Source organism: Oncorhynchus mykiss, chromosome 30 (assembly GCF_013265735.2).
Source record: "Oncorhynchus mykiss isolate Arlee chromosome 30, USDA_OmykA_1.1, whole genome shotgun sequence".
Lineage (NCBI taxonomy): Eukaryota > Metazoa > Chordata > Actinopteri > Salmoniformes > Salmonidae > Oncorhynchus > Oncorhynchus mykiss.
Genome location: NC_050570.1, coordinates 41,176,179 through 41,193,210, shown reverse-complemented (window position 1 = coordinate 41,193,210; position 17,032 = coordinate 41,176,179). Strand labels below are relative to the sequence as shown.

The following is a 17,032-nucleotide window of genomic DNA, read 5'->3' as shown; positions in this document are numbered from 1 at the left end:
AACGAATGTGAAGCTTAGTAGGGCTATACAGGCCACTAACAAAGACAACTACCCACAACTTAGGTGGCAAAACAGGCTGCCTAAGTATGATTCCCAATCAGATACAACGATAGACGGCTGCCTCCACACTCGGCCAAACACACAGAAATACAAAACATAGTATGCCCACCCCACATCACACCCTGACCTAACCAAATAGAGAAATAAAACAGCTCTCTAAGGTCAGGGCGTGACACTGCCAATAGGTGCCCTTCTTTGTGAGGCAATGGAAAACCTCTGAAAAGTTGAGTAAACTAGAAAAGGCTGTGAAACCAATTACTTAGTAATAATAATTAGTTGAAACAACTACATTTTTTTTTACAGTGCAGGCTGCCCCAACACCAACATTATACACACCTGGACAAGGGTGCCCCACACACACGTAGAGAGACACACCACACACACACACCTGAGAAAAACAGCCTCGCACACCTCAAACAGGTTGGCCGAGGTAGGTCCGGGACATCCAGGTATATCAGGTTGTAAGGTTATCAAATCTAGGTAGTAAGCTTATCATTTGTTTGATACAACCAATCTTTTCATTCACACACTAATGTATCCATACGCACGCACACACAAACAAGAATCTTGAATGCAATGGAAGCAATAGCATTACAGGTTGGGTCATGGCTCTCGCCCCAAGAGGAATGGTAGGATATCCACTTCCGTAGCCAGGGGAATTTGTATACCAGAAATTATTTATTTTACGTATGTGTGTGTAAAATGTTACTGTTCTCAGATGTTTTACGAATAGATTTTAGATTTCTTTGCTAATTGTTATATATATATATATATTTTTTTTTTTTGCTGGAATAGAATGTTCATATCCTGTATATTTGACTGATATGTGGTTGTCTCACCTAGCTATCTTAAGATGAATGCACTATACTGTCACTATACTGTATTACTATTACATCTGCTACTACATACTGTACACTGAGTGTACAAGACATTAGGAATACCTTCCAAATATTGAGTTGCACCCCCTTTTGCCCTCAGAACAGCCTCAATTCGTCGGGGCATGGACTCTACAGGGTGTCAAGCGTTCCACGGGGATGCTGGCCCATGTTGACTCCAATGCTTCCCACAATTGTGTCAAGTTGGCTGGATGTGCTTTGGGTGGTGGACCATTCTTGATTCACTTGGGAAACTGTTGAGCATGAAAACCCCAGTAGCGTTGCAGTTCTTGACACAAACCGGTCCACCTAGCACCTACTTCCTTACCCTGTTCAAAGGCACTTACATTTATCCCCCCCCAAATACCCTCTGAATGGCTCACATACACAATCCATGTCTCAATTTTCTCAAGGCTTAAAAATCCTCTATTAACCTGTCTCCTCCCCTTCATCTAAACTGATTGAAGTGTATTTAACAAGTGACATCAATAAGGGACCATAGCTTTCACGTGGATACGCTTGGTCAGTCTATGTCATAGAAAGAGCAGGTGTACTTAATGTTTTGTATGTTTAGTGTATAATGCTATTCACTGTATGTTTGGGTGATGTTGTTTGTAGGTTGTGCAGAGGCAGAGTTGAAAGAGTTCGGTCCCCACTACAGGACACAGTACTCTGTGGTCTTCTTCTCCCAAGTCCAAGATGAGCTGGAGCAGCCAAAAGAGAAAATAAAACAGCTCCTCAAACAGAGGGTAAGGTGTGTGTGTGTGTGTGTGTGTTCAATGGATCTCTCCATTGATTACCGCTGAGGACATGGTATCATGACATAATCTCTGTGTTGATCCAGGGTCCTCCGGAGGCGGGGGAGGTGCTGTATGAGGAACAAGTCCTTCATTTTGAAGCAACCAGGAAGTGGGAAGAGAGGTACGTGGTGGTGCGTGGCAACTACTGTCTGGAGTGCCACAACAGCTTTGAGGTGAGCAGGACACTCTTATGACACTCTTTTTAACAGCCATAAGGAGGACATAGTCAATGGGGAGACATGTTGTCTGAATAGGTGAATGAATAAGCAGCATAAGAAAAATGTATACAGTATTTGAGCTAAATAAATAACAGAACAATGGAAATAGACCTCGTGCAGTGACTCCTTTCTTCCAGACCTTTGTGAAGGGTGTGCCCCCGCGCCACAAGCTGCTGCCAACAGGGGGCACAGTGCTCACCACAGAGGAGAAATACATGGCCATGGTGGACAAATGCTTCCCTGTTTCTGAAACCAACAGTGAGTATATCATGTAATAGGATGTCCGTTTTGGGCATCCATACTTGTGTATGACATGCACAGATTCAGTTAGGTAAAGGAAGCAAACTAGCAATGTCGAAACTGACTACCTATGCTGTGCCTCCTTATTAATATATATGCAGTATCAATCAAAAGTTTGAAGTCTGTGCTCTGGCTGGGCCACTCAAGGACAGTCAGAGACTTGTCCCAAAGCCACTCCTTTGTTGTCTTGGCTGTGTGCTTAGGGTCGTTGTCCTATTGGAAGATGAACCTTCACCCCAGGTCCTGAGCGATCTGGAGCAGGTTTTCATCAAGGATCTCTCTGTACTTTGTTCTATTAATCTTTCCCTCAATCCTGACTACTCTCTGTCCCTGCCGCTGAAAAACATCCCCATAGCATGATGCTGCCACCACCAAGAAATTTGAGATTTTTGGTTCCAACCGCTGTCTTTGTGAGACGCAGAGTAAGTGAACGGATGATCTCCGCATGTGTGGTTCCCACCATGAAGCATGGAGGAGTAGGTGTTATGGTGTTGGGGTGCTTTGCTGGTGACACTGTAGGTGATTTATTTGGAATTCAAGGCACACTTGACGAGCACGGCTACCACAGAATTCTGCAGCGATACGCCATCCCATCTAGTTTGTGCTTATTGGGACTGTTATTTGTTTTTCAATAGGACAATAACTCAAAACACACCTCCAGGCTGTGTAAGGGCTATTTGACAAAGAAGGAGAGTGATGGAGTGTGCATCAGATGACCTGCATCGAATGATGGCGCAGACGGAGAAGGCAGCATTGTGACTAGCTCTTAAAGCAACTCTGCAGTATTTTGTTTGTTCACGTACTCTTTTTTTTAAACGTTATTAGCTCAGGAATTGTTTTGTGTTATTACATACAGCTGGGAAGAACTATTGGATATTAGAGCGGCTGTCACTCATCAGAACTTCCAGCATTACGGCCAGGATTACAACTTCCCTGGAGCGGATCCTTTGTTTGCTCTCCCCAGAGCAATTGAACTTATTCCAGAGGCTGACCCAAAACAACACAGGTGGAGACGAGGTACTTGAGGCAGTCTTCTGGTCTGACTTAGGAAGCATGCTCACCACCCACCACTCCCGAGTATTTTACTCGCTGATGTCCAATCTCTGAATAATAAAATTGATGAGCTCTAGGCGAGAGTTGCTTTTCATAGAGACACCAGGGATTGTAACATACTGTGCTCAACAGAAACATGGCTCTCTAGAGATATACTGTCTTACTCTGTAAACCCAGTTGGATTCTCAGTACATCATGCCGACAGGAACAAACATCTCTTTGGGAAGCAGAAGGTTGGAGGTACATGTTTTATGATTAATGACTTATGGTGTAACTGTGATAACACACAGGAACTCAAGTCCTTCTGTTTACCCGACCTAGAATATCTCACAATCATTTAAAAAATATATTTTACCTTTTTATTTAACTAGACAAGCAAGTTAAGAACAAATTAATATTTTCAATGACGGCCTAGGAACAGTAGGTTAAATGCCTTGTTCAGGGGCAGAACAGCAGATTTTTACCTTTCAGTTACTAGTTCAATGCTCTAACCACTAGGCTACCTGCCGACCTTACTATCTCACAAGATAATTTTCGTCAATAATAGCCACAGCGGTCTATATCCCCCCCCCCCCCCCCCACGACAGCCCTCAACGAACTTCACTAGACTTTATGCAAACTAGAAACCACATATCCTGAGGCTGCATTTATTGTACATGGGAATTTTAACAAAGCAAATTTGAGAACAAGGCTACCTAAATTCTATCAACATATTGATTGTTGTACTCGTGCTGCTAAAACCCTCGACCATTGCTATACTACCTTCCAGAATGCATATAAGGCCCGCCCAACATTCGGCAAATCGGACCACGATTCAATCTTGCTTCTCCCCCGCTTATAGGCAGAAACTCATACAGGAAGCACCCGTGGTATGGACTATTCAACCCTGGTCTGACCAATCGGAATCCGAGCTTCAAGATTGTTTTGTTCACGCGGACTGGGATATGTTCAGAGTAGCTTCAGAAAAGAATATTGACACATTTCCCAATATGATGAATGACTTTATCAGGAAGTGCATAGGACATGTATCCCCTGTGACAATTCAAACCTACCCAAAACTGAAAGCGTGAACCACCGCATTTAACCAGGGCAAGAAGACTAGAAATATGGAAGAATACAAACAGTGTAGTTATTCCCTCCGCAAAGCAATCAAGCAGGCTAAACGTCGGTATAAGGACAATGTTGAGTCTCAGTGAACACCTTCTTCGCTCGCTTTGAGGATAATACAGTGCCACCGACAGGGCCCGCTATCAAGGACTGTGAGCTATCCTTCTCCGTGGTTGACATGAGTAAGACATTTACGTGTGTTAACCCTCGCAGGGCTGCCGGCTCAGATGGTATCCCTAGCCGCGTCCTCAGAGCATGCGCAGACCAGCTGGCTGGTGTGTTCACAGATATATTCAATATCTCCCTATCCCAGTCTGTTGTCCCCACATGCTTCAAGATGCCACCATTGTCCCTGTACCTAAGAAAGCAAAGGCACACACCTCTGTCATCAAGAAGTGCTTTGAGAGACTAGTCAAGGATCATTTCACATCCACCTTACCTGCCACCCTAGACCCACTTCAATTCAAGACATTTGTGGAGTGGTTGAAAAACGAGTTTTAATGACTGCAACCTAAGTGTATGTAAACTTCTGAATTCAACTGTATATATTGTACTGTATTCTATACTACACCACTGACTGTTAAACAGCCATCTCCAGCACATCAGAGGCTACTGCCTAAAGACATAAATTAGGAATCACTGGCCACTTTACTGTACTCTATACTATGCCAATGTATCTTAGTCCAATGCTGCTCTGACATACACTACTGTTCAAAGCTTTGGATCACTTAGTAATGTCCTAGTAAGGACGAGTAAAATACTCGGGAGTGGTGCGTGGTGTGCACGCTTTCTAAGTCAGACCAGCTAGTCGCGATGCTGCCATCTCCGTCTGCACCATCCTCCGATGCATCACTCTCCTTCTTTGTCAAATAGCCCTTACACAGCCTGGAGGTGTGTTTTGAGTTATTGTCCTGTTGAAAAACAAATGATAGTCCCAATAAGCACAAACTAGATGGGATGGCGTATCGCTGCAGAATGCTGTGGTAGCCATGCTCGTCAAGTGTGCCTTGAATTCTAAATAAATCACTGACAGTGTCACCAGAAAAGCACCCCAACACCATAACACCTACTCCTCCATGCTTCACGGTGGGAACCACACATGCAGAGATCATCCGTTCACCTTCTCTGTGTCTCACAAAGACACAGCGGTTGGAACCAAAAATCTCAAATGTGTACTCATCAGACCAAAGGACCGATTTCCACCTGTCAAATGTCCATTGCTCTTGTTTCTTGGCCCAAACAAGTCTCTTCTTATTATTGGTGTCCTTTAGTAGTGGTTTCTTTGCATCAATTTCAACAATGAAGGCCTGATTCATACAGTCTCCTCTGAACAGTTGATGTTGAGATGTGTCTGTTACTTGAACTCTGTGAAGCATTTATTTGGGCTGCAATCTGAGGTGCAGTTTATTGACGATTTCTGAGGCTGGTAACTCTAATGAACTTATCCTCTGCAGCAGAAGTAACTCTGGTTCTTCCTTTCCTGTGGCGGTCCTCATGATAGCCAGTTTCATTATAGTGCTTGATGGTTTTTGCGACTTCACTTGAAGAAACTTTCAAAGTTCTTGACATTTTCCATATTGACTGACCGTCATGTCATAATCTAATGATGGACTGTCATTTCTCTTTGCTTTTTTGAGCTGCTCTTGCCATAATATGGACTTGGTATCTTACCAAATAGGGACATTTTCTGTATACCAACCCTACCTTGTCACCACACAACTGATTGGCTCAAACGCATTAAGAAGGAAAGAAATTCCACAAATTAACTATTAACAAGGCACACCTGTTAATTGAAATCCATTCCAGGTGACTACCTCATGAAGTTGGTTGAGAGAATGCCAAGAGTGTGCAAAGCTGTCATCAAAGCAAAGGGTGGCTACTTTGAAGAATCTCAAATGTAAAATATATTTGGATTTGTTTAACACTTTTTTGGTTACAACATTCCATATGTGTTATTTCATAGTTTTGATGTCTTCACTATTATTCTACAATGTAGAAAATAGTCAAAATAAAGAAAAACCCTTGAATGAGTAGGTGGGTGTGTGTGTGAGTATGAATGTGTATGGCTTAAGTTACACGCCCTATCTGTTGCTACACAACATTGCGCACTCACAATGATAATCCCTTCTCGCAGACAGTCTCTATGTAGGGTTTGCTTGGTTTCCTACTTGTCTAGTGAAATGTCAATGCAAATACCCTGGAAACAAACATTCTGGCCTAAAACCTGTTCAATCCTGCCTACAGGGACACAGAAGCGTAGGGAAACCAGTCTTTATATCCGGACTGATAATACCATTCCATCCACTGAGCACTGATACATGCTGTCTCTCTCTGTTGGCAGATTCTTTCATTTAGTTTCTGTTGCCATTCCGAACACTTATTTTGAAAGTTGCCAAATTTCAGTCGAATACTTTGTTGTTCCCAACTCCCACCTCAACTGCTTTTATATGTGTAGAGAGCACCGTGAGTGGGTGTTCGTTTTTTTTTTTAGTCCTTGCTACTCTGGGAGAAGCAGCATTACCTTTCCTATTACAGACGGTCATAAATGCAGATCATGGCTGTTGTTTTTATCACACTTGATCATATGTTTTCTCATGAGAGATGAATACTACCTCCAAATAGATACTTGATCATCAAATGTTTCGTCCTTTGCAATAGCCAGTGTGCTCCTCTAGAAAAACCAGGCAGGCTGGTGTGCGTGTGTGTGTGTGGCTGCGTGTGTCTGGGTGGGTGGGTGTATGTGTGGCCCAGCATGATGTGTGTAATAGTAATAGCCAATGTGGTATGACCAACATGATGATGTGTGTGTTTCCATTGCAGATGAGAATGAAAAGTTTGCCCCTCCTATAATCGGCATGCCTGGACAGTTCCCTGTGTACCTCAGGCTTCCGTACCGTAGGGATTACTACTTCTGCTTCCGACAGGATGCTCGCCAAGCTGAATTCCTCTCCATCCTCTCCGACTGCATCCGCCACCAGAACCAAGGTAACTAACCAGCCAGAACGAACGGTTACCATGGTAGCAGGTTCGCCACACCAGCACTGAAGCAAAGATGTATAGGCATAACTTTTAATAACATTTTCATGTAGGGTCTCCTGAGGGAGGAGAGCAAACACAAGGCCCAGTCAGAACTAAGGCCAGGGCTGTGCTCCAATTCTCCACCATTCACTCTGAAGTGTGTAGTCACTTACCCCCCTCTCTTGTGTGTATGGGACATAGTGGAAACTCCCTCTAGCCCATGTTTTCAACATGTTTTTCTTATTGCACACTTTGTGGAGACAAGTAGTCAATTGGAACACAGCCCAGTTCTGACATCCTTGTTAAGACAGAGAAGCATCACACATTTCTTCCCACTCCTGTCTTCTCTCTGCCTTTTTTCTCTCTCTCTCTCGCTACCTTTCTCTCTCTCTACCTTTCTCTCTCTACCTTTCTCTCTCTCTACCTTTCTCTCTCTCTCTCTACCTTTCTCTCTCTACCTTTCTCTCTCTCTCTCTCTCTCTCTCTCTCTCTCTCTTTATCTTTCCACTTTCTCTCCTTCTCTCAGACTTCCTAAAGAAGAAGACAGTTGAGGTGCAGGCCTTCCTCAAAGCAGTCCACCTCTACAGACAGGAGAAGGGCAGCTATGACTCCTGGAAAATGCTGATTGGCAGTGACGTCAGGGTGGGTTACTGGTTCTGCTTCTATGCTTAAAACACTCACATCAGCAGATACTGATTCCCTTGACACTCTTTCTCTCTCTACCCCCCATCCCCTGTTAGTTGATGGCAGTATAATTGGGCAATTGTTTGGTCACAGAACATTTGTGATACCAGGAAGTTAAGTTAGAGGTGCAGGAAACAACCCCTATTACTGCAAGGAGGCCGCCACTGTCCTACTGCACTCGCACACCTCCGCATTCACTTATTTGTGTGTGTGTGTCTGTTCTCACACCTATCTCGTCAATGTTTTCAACGCCAAGTGTAGAGATGTTGCTCCCAGAGAGTTTTGCTCTGTAGTTTCACCATGTGTTTGCAGTATTACTCACCTGCATGTTTTTCAGGGGTAAATCAATCTGCACGTTGTCATATGATTTGGATGTTTGATATGCATGGTTCGTAAGATTTGTACAAATACATTGTATGTTTGTGTTTGTGTGTGTACAGGTACTGGCCAACCTGGTTATGGAGGAGCTGTTGCCCTCTTTGGAGAAGGACATGCTGCCTCATCTAAAAGCCAGGAAGACAGAGAGGAAGAGAGTGTGGTTCGCTGTGAGTCACGCTACCAATACTAAAGTATGATGATAATGATGCGTGTGTTTGTTTCCTTAAACCCTAACCCCTCTCTATTCTGCACCACAGACCGTAGAAGCGGCCTATATCCTGGTGCAGGAGTGTTTATTTGAAGGTATGTCTGCTCTGAAGGAGGAGTGTAGGAAGGCAGCTCACCAGCAGGAGGTGCTGATACGCTCTGATATGGACCAGATCCTCAACTCCAGAACCTACCTGGAGGGAAAACTACGAGGTACCGACTAACCCTGGAGAGAGAATCAATCCAAAATCTGCCCCCATACTATACTTGTATACGGTTAGGGGTTAATTTAGAAATCAGCAAGAGAGTTAGGGCTATGCAGCTCTCAGTCACTACAAGACAAACAGGCTGTACAAATGCAATCCGTTACTTGTAATTTGTCACATGATACTGTTTTACATGAATAGATCCAAATGAGCGTGAACATGGCAGGTTAACTGCATGTATTTGTGTGTACGTGTGTGTGTGTGTGTGTGTGTGTGTGTGTGTGTGTGTGTGTGTGTGTGTGTGTGTGTGTGTGTGTGTGTGTGTAATTATTGTCGTGTCTTTGGCTATGCCGGATTAAGTGATATGACATGCTATTCTATAAAATAATTTCTCCGTAGTTAATATTACCTGATTGAGCTAATCATGTAAATGTAATTAACTAGAGAGTCGGGCACCACAAAATAATATTTATAGAGCTGTTATCTTCTGAAAAACTCTTACAGACCTAGTAATATTTTACCTCAATAGCAGTCAATATTAATCGTCATCTTAATTCAGTCTCATCTGAAAGTTGTACATTCTTGGTTATCTGCACAAACCCTGGCTCACAAGTTGAATCAGCAATACAAAATTGGATTTAATTATTTATTTACTAAATACCTAACTAATCACACAGAATTACACATAATGACATCATACCTTGATTACAAATTACGTCATAAAGGAAAATGTCCCTAGCGGGCGGAACAGATATGACAGCTTGTTACACAAAAGAAAAGGGGCTGAGTTTGAGTGAAAGAGCGGGAAGACTGAGGAACAAAGGGAAGAAGCTGTGCTATCGTAAATACAGTATCTTATGTATTCTAAATGACCGCCCATTTGGAAAAGGAAAATGCAATAAATATTTATTCTGAGCTGCGCTTTGGTAGGTTAGTGGTAGATGGAAGGCCGTGTTGCCCAACCGAGTCCTTTGAAGAATGTCTCTGGTTGTCAATTGGATACGTTGTAGTAACGTCGTTGGGTGATAGACGGGATACTCTGTCTGTTCCTTCCTAACCCTCGTTTGCATCTGCTGGTGCTCACTCAACGGCTAGGAGGTATCACTTCTGTAGTGAATAAGAGTTCAAAGTTCATACCATTCGCAACCAAAGCTCACGCTGATTTTGACTTTGTTCTGTAGTTATTATCTGAACCATTCTGACATCAGACCGCCGTCCTCACATCTTCGGAACAGGAGGTTATGTTATCGTCAAGGGCTTATATAGGAAGGGAGAGGAGGGCGTGTTTGAAAAGTTTTATAGCCCATGTCCCTTCACAGTGGCGGGCCACTGATTGAGCAGAGCCCTATCTTATGAAAACCCAAATCTCACATTTTAGAAGCTAAAATCACAAAAAAGCCCCCACAAGAATAGTGAACAAACCAAAAATTGGACTAACTGGGGACATTTTGTTAGTCCCCACAAGGTCAAATGCTATTTCTAGAGGGTATAAGGTCAAGGTTAGAATTAGTGTTAGGGTTAGCATTAGGTTTAGGGTTAGTGATAGGAGCTAGGGTTAGTTTTAGGATTAGGAGCTAAGGTTAGGTTTAGGGTTAACGTTAGGTTTTCGGATTAAGGTTAGGGGTTAGGGAAAATAGGATTTTGAATGGGACTGAATTGTGTGTCCCCGCAAAGGTTAGTTATACAAGACTGTGTGCGCACATGTTCGTGCATGTGTGCTTGCGTTTGCGTACGTGTGAGATTGTGTGTGTCTGATTTTAGGGGGCTGGGTAGACCTGTTGGAGATCCAGCAGGGCTTAGGTCAGGGTGTGGTATTGGGGCGTTGGTGTACATTATTCTTTTGTTCTGTTCAGTGTTGTTGACACTGATACCTAGCTAACTCCCTGGGAGAGTGAATGTCTCTGTGGGGGACAGTAAATGCCACCCAGCAGATTTGATGACTGTACACTAGACTTCATACAATATTCGTGCCCAGGCAGTTTACACACAAGCCCAATACCCTCCGTTCAACGAGTTACAATTATCCATTTTAGTCAGCAGCACTTAAGAAAGATAACTTGTTTTATATTCATTAAACACTGTTTTTATTGCATTAATGGAACAGGATCACTATAGATTAAATCAAGAGAGAGCTTAAACTATGATTCAATGTACAGTACTGTATCTTGTTCTATTGACCAAGCCCTAGCTTGTGGTCTGATGCATGAATCTACGAATGAATCTGTCCTCCTGTAGCAGGTTTATCAGAGCAGCTAATGAATGTATCTGTCTTCCTGTAGCCAGTTTATCAGAGTAGCTAATGAATGTATCTGTCCTCCTGTAGACAGTTTATCAGAGCAGCTAATGACTGTATCTGTCCTACTGTAGCTAGTGTATTGGAGTCAGCAGAGAAGTTCTGTTCGGAGAGCGTGCAGCCCTACCTGGCCTCCGTACTGGAGGAGCTGATGGGACCAATCAGCTCAGGGTTCCAGGAAGCACGGCTCCTGAGTGACAGCCAGATGGACCAACTGTGTCAGGACTTCCAGGAGGGCGGGGTTACCAATGAACTCAAGCAGGTGCAAACTTCCTCTCCTCGTCTTCTCACAAACAGTCCTGTCTGAGCTATCATTTACTCAAACTATTGACCCCCACTTTGTTGATCCCGCTTGGTCTTTCTTCTCACCTTTTCCCTCTCTCCCTCACCCCTTTTTCCTCTTTCTCATCTATTCCCTTTTTATCAAACTCCATCACCCGTCCTCCCTTTCTGTTGCTTCCTTTTTCATCACCCTCTCTCTCCTTCCTATCATCCCCCCCTCTTCCCCTCTGCCTCTCTCCAGGCCCTAGCTAAACTGAGTAGGCCCAATCTGTTGAGTTGTTACCAGAGGATCAGCTCTCTCCACGACCAGCTGCACGACCTGCAGGAACGCTTTGGCTTCTCCAACATCAGCAGCCTGGTCCACAGCACCCAGATAGACCTACAGCAGGTAAACATTACACATACACTAAGTGACTAACTAAGATTTCCCACACTTTAAAACTCATCAGACAGTCTCAGTTGTTGTGAATCCGACAGACAGTGTTGACCTGTTGATGGTGATGAAAAATAATAGCTACAGAACCAGTCAAAAGTTTGGACGCACCAACTCATTCAAGGGTTGTTATATATTTTTACTATTTTCTGCATTGTAAAATAATAGTGAAGACATCAACACTGTGAAATATGAAATAAACACATATGGAATCATGTAGTGACCAAAAAAAAGTGTTAAACAAATCAAAATATATTTATATTTGAGATTCTTCAAAGTAGCCACCCTTTGCCTTGATGACAGATTTGCACACTCTTAGAATTCTCTCAACCAGCTTCATGAGGTACGTACATACCCCAACTAGAAGCCATGGATTACAGGCAACATCCGCACTGAGCTAAAGGCTAGAGCTGCCACTTTCAAGGAGCAGGACTCTAACCCGCAAGCTTATAGGAAATCCCGCTATTCCCTCCGACGAACCATCAAGCAGGCAATGCGTCAATATAGGACTAAGATCGAATGGTACTGCACCGTCTCTGACGCTCATCGGATGTGGCAGGGTTTGCAAACCATTACAGACTACAAAGGGAAGCATAGCCGGGAGCTGCCCAGTGACATGAGTCTATCAGACGAGCTAAACTTATTCTATGTTCACTTCAAGGCAAATAACACTGAAACGTGCATGAGAGCACCAGCTGTTCCCGGAAGACTGCGATCACGCTCTCCGCAGCCGATGTGAGTAAGACCTTTAAACAGGTCAACCTTCACAAGGCCGCAGGACCAGGCTAATTACCAGGATGTGTACTGCGAGCATGCGCTGACCAACTGCGAGCATGCGCTGTGCCCAAGAACACTAAGGTAACCTGCCTAAATGACTACCGACCCTTAGCACTGAAGTGCTTTGAAAGGCTGGTCATGGCTCACATCAACAACATCATCCCAGAAACCCTAGACCCACTCCAACTTTGCATACCACCCCAACAGATGCACAGATAATGCAATCTCTATTGTACTGAACACTGACCTTTCCCACCTGGACAAAAGGAACACCTATGTGAGAATGCTATTCATTGACTACAGCTCAGCATTCAACACTATAGTGCCCTCAAAGCTCATCAATAAGCTAAGGACCTTGGGACTAAACACCTCCATCTGCAATTGGATCCTGGACTTCCTGACGGGCCGCCCCCAGGTAGTAAGGGTAGGTAACAACACATCCGTCACGCTGATCCTCAACACAGGGGCCCCTCAGGGGTGCGTGCTCAGTCCCCTCCTGTACTCCCTGTTCACTCATGACTGCATGGCCAGGCACGACTCCAACACCATCATTAAGTTTTCCAATGACACAACAATTGTAGGCCTGATCACCGACAACGACGAGACACCCTATAGGGAGGAGGTCAGAGACCTGGCCGTGTGGTGCCAGGACAACAACCTCTCCCTCAACATGATCAAGACAAAGGAGATGATTGTGGACTACAGGATAAAGAGGACCGAGCATGCCCCCATTCTCATCGACGCGGCTGCAGTGGAGCATGTTGAGAGCTTCGAGTTCCTTGGTGTCCACATCACCAACAAACTAACATGGTCCAAGCACACCAAGACAGTCGTGAAGAGGGCACGACAAAACATATTCCCCCTAAGGAGACTGAAATTTTGGTATGAGTTCTCAGATCCTGAAAAGGTTCTACAGCTGCACCATCGAGAGCATGCTTACTGGTTGCATCACTGCCTGGTATGGCAACTGTTCTGCCTCCGACCGCAAGGCACTACAGAGGGTAGTGCGAACAGCCCAGTACATCACTGGGGCTAAGCTTCCTGCTATCCAGGATCTCTATACCAGGTGGTCAGAGGAAGGCCCTAAAAATTGGCAAAGACTCCAGCCACCCTATTCATAGACTGTTCTCTCTGCTACTGCATGGCAAGCGGTACCGGTCGAGGTCCAAGAGGCTTCTAAACAGCTTCTAGCCCCAAGCCATAAGACTCCTGAACATCTAATCAAATGGCTACCCAGTCTATTTGCATTTCCCCACCCACTTTTAAACCACTGCTACTCTCTGTTGTTATCATCCAAGCATATTCACTTTAATAATTCTACCTACAGTTGAAGTCGGAAGTTTACCTACAGCTTAGCCAAATACATTTAAACTCAGTTTTTCACAATTCCTGACATTTAATCCCAGTAAAAATTCCCTGTCTTAGGTCAGTTAGGATCACCACTTTATTTTAAGAATGTGAAATGTCAGAGTAATAGTAGAGAGAATTATTTATTTCAGCTTTTATTTCTTTCATCACATTCTCAGTGGAACGTTTCAGGTTGCCTTCCATTAGCTTCCCACAATAAGTTGGATGAATTTTGGCTCATTCTTCCTGACAGAGCTGGTGTAACCGAGTCAGGTTTGTAGGCCTCCTTGCTCGCGCACACTTTTTCAGTTCTGCCCACAAATTTTCTATAGAATTGAGGTCAGGGCTTTGTGATGACCCCTCCAATACCTTGACTTTGTTGTCCTTAAGCCATTTTGCCACAACTTTGGAAGTATGCTTGGGGTCATTGTCCATTTGGAAGACCCATTTGTGACCAAGCTTTAATTTCCTGACTGATGTCTTGAGATGTTGCTTCAATATATCTACATCATTTTCCTTCGTCATGAAGCCATCTATTTTGTGAAGTGCACCAGTCCCTCCTGCAGCAAAGCACCCCAACAGCATGATACTGCCACCCCCGTGCTTCACGGTTGGGATGGTGTTCTTCGGCTTGCAAGTCTCCCCCTTTTTCTTCCAAACACAACGATGGTCATTATGGCCAAACAGTTCTATTTTTGTTTCATCAGACCAGAGGACATTTCTCCAAAAAGTACGATCTTTGTCCCCATGTGCAGTTGCAAACTGTAGTCTGGCTTTTTTATGGCGGTTTTGGAGCAGTGGCTTCTTCCTTGCTGAGCAGCCTTTCAGGTTATGTAGGACTCGTTTTACTGTGGATATAGATACTTTTGTACCTGTTTCCTCCAGCATCTTCACAAGGTCCCTTGCTGTTGTTCTGGGATTGATGTGCACTTTTCTCACCAAAGTACGTTCATCTCTAGGAGACAGAATGCATCCTTCCTGAGTGGTATGACGGCTGCGTGGTCCCAAGCTGCTTATACTTGCGTACTATTGTTTGTACAGATGAACGTGGTACCTCAAGCAAAGAGGCACTGAGTTTGAAGGTAGTCCTTGAAATACATCCACAGGTACACCTCCAATTGACTCACATTATGTAAGTTAGCCAATCAGAAGCTTCTAAAGCCATGACATCATTTCGGGAATTTTCCAAGCTGTTTAAAGGCACAGCCAACTTAGTGTATGTGAAATTTTGACCCACTGGAATTGAGATACATTGAATAATAAGTGAAATAATCTGTCTGTAAACAATTGTTGGAAAAAGTATTTGTGTCATGCACAAAGTAGATGTCCAATCCAACTTGCCAAAACTATAGTTTGTTAAGGATACGGCCCTTTTTTTCAATTTTCGCCTAAAATGACATACCCAACTCAAACTGCTCAGGGCCAGAAGCAAGGATATGCGTATTTCTGGTACCTGAAATGCGTATTTCTGGTATTTGAAAGGAAACACTTTGAACTTTGTGGAAATGTGAAAGGAATGTAGGAGAATATAAAATAATAGATCTGGTAAAAGATAATACAAAGAAAATACCAACTATTCTTTCAAAACATGTATTATTCCAGGCCATAATGTATTATTCCAGCCCAGGTGCAATTTAGATTTGTCCACTAGATGGCAGCAGTGTATGTGCAAAGTTTTAGACTGATCCAATGAACTATTGTATTTCTGTTAAAAATGCTTTATCAAGACTTCTCATGTGTTTATTAATAACTTTTCATGTTCAGAATTATGCACTCAAACAATAGCATCATATTATTTCACTGTAATAGCTACTGTACATTGGATAGTGTAGTTAGATTAACAAGAATGTGGAAGCGACACCGAACCAGGAAGAAGATAACAAGACATTTGTGGAGATGTTGAAAAACGAGTTTTAATGACTCCAACCTAAGTGTATATAAAAAAAACATTTAAGTGGCTGTCCCGGCCAAGTCTCTCATCGAAGGAATGGGGTTCCTCCAATGTAAGCATTGGCAGTGTAGGTTCTGTACGTACGTACATATTACCTCAACTAACCGGTGCCCCCGCACATTGACTCTGTACCGGTACCCCCTGTATATAGTCTCACTATTGTTATTTTACTGCTGCTCTTTATTTACTTGTTACTTTTATTTCTTATTCTTATCCATATTTTTTTTAAACTGCATTGTTGGTTAGGGGCTCGTAAGTAAGCGTTTCACTGTAAGGTCGACACCTGTTGTATTTGGCACATTTATTCAGCACATAGGGGCGGCAGATAGCCAAGTGGTTAGAGTGTTGGGCCAGTAACCGAAAGGTTGCTTGATCAAATCCCAGAGCTGACAAGGTAAAAATCTGTCCCTGAATCTACCCCTGAACAAGGCAGGTAACCCACTGTTCCTAGGCCGTCATTGTATGTAAGAATTTGTTCTTAACTGACTTGCCTAGTTAAATTTAAAAAAAAATATTTTTCTTTTTTAAATGTGACGAATAAAATTGGATAATTTCATAGTTTTGATGTTTTCACTACATTCTACAATGTACAAATAAAATAATAAAAAAACTGAGTAGATGGGTCCAAACTTTTGACTAGTACTGTATGCACAGTGTGTCATTGATTGACGAGCTCCGGTGTCACGCCCTGGTCTTAGTATTTTGTGTTTTCTTTATTATTTTGGTCAGGCCAGGGTGTGACATGGGTTTATTTATGTGGTGTATTTTGTCTTGGGGTTTTCGTAGGTATTGGGATTGTGGCTTAGTGGGGTTCTCTAGCATTGTCAATGGCTGTCTGAATTGGTTCTCAATCAGAGGCAGGTGTTTATCGTTGTCTCTGATTGGGAACCATATTTAGGCAGCCATATTCTTTGAGTGTTTCGTGGGTGATTGTTCCTGTCTCTGTGTTTGTTTGCACCAGATAGACTGTATAGGTTTTCACGTTGCGTTTGTTGTTTTTGTATTGTTCGTTTTTTCTTCATCATTAAACATGTTTCAAGAAT

General features: G+C 43.3%; 1 protein-coding gene across 1 annotated transcript in view; it reads left to right on the top strand.

Annotated features, from left to right (window-relative positions):
* LOC110521829 (protein Niban 1-like) overlaps positions 1-17,032 on the top strand; it is a 50,288-nt gene that overhangs the window by 15,555 nt on the left and 17,701 nt on the right. The window contains exons 2-10 of the mRNA XM_021599735.2: positions 1,554-1,684; positions 1,780-1,908; positions 2,091-2,211; positions 7,234-7,398; positions 7,958-8,073; positions 8,556-8,660; positions 8,751-8,913; positions 11,274-11,461; positions 11,723-11,869. Of these exons, the coding sequence (XP_021455410.2) occupies positions 1,554-1,684; positions 1,780-1,908; positions 2,091-2,211; positions 7,234-7,398; positions 7,958-8,073; positions 8,556-8,660; positions 8,751-8,913; positions 11,274-11,461; positions 11,723-11,869 (1,265 nt within the window). The remainder of the gene's footprint in view (positions 1-1,553; positions 1,685-1,779; positions 1,909-2,090; positions 2,212-7,233; positions 7,399-7,957; positions 8,074-8,555; positions 8,661-8,750; positions 8,914-11,273; positions 11,462-11,722; positions 11,870-17,032) is intronic.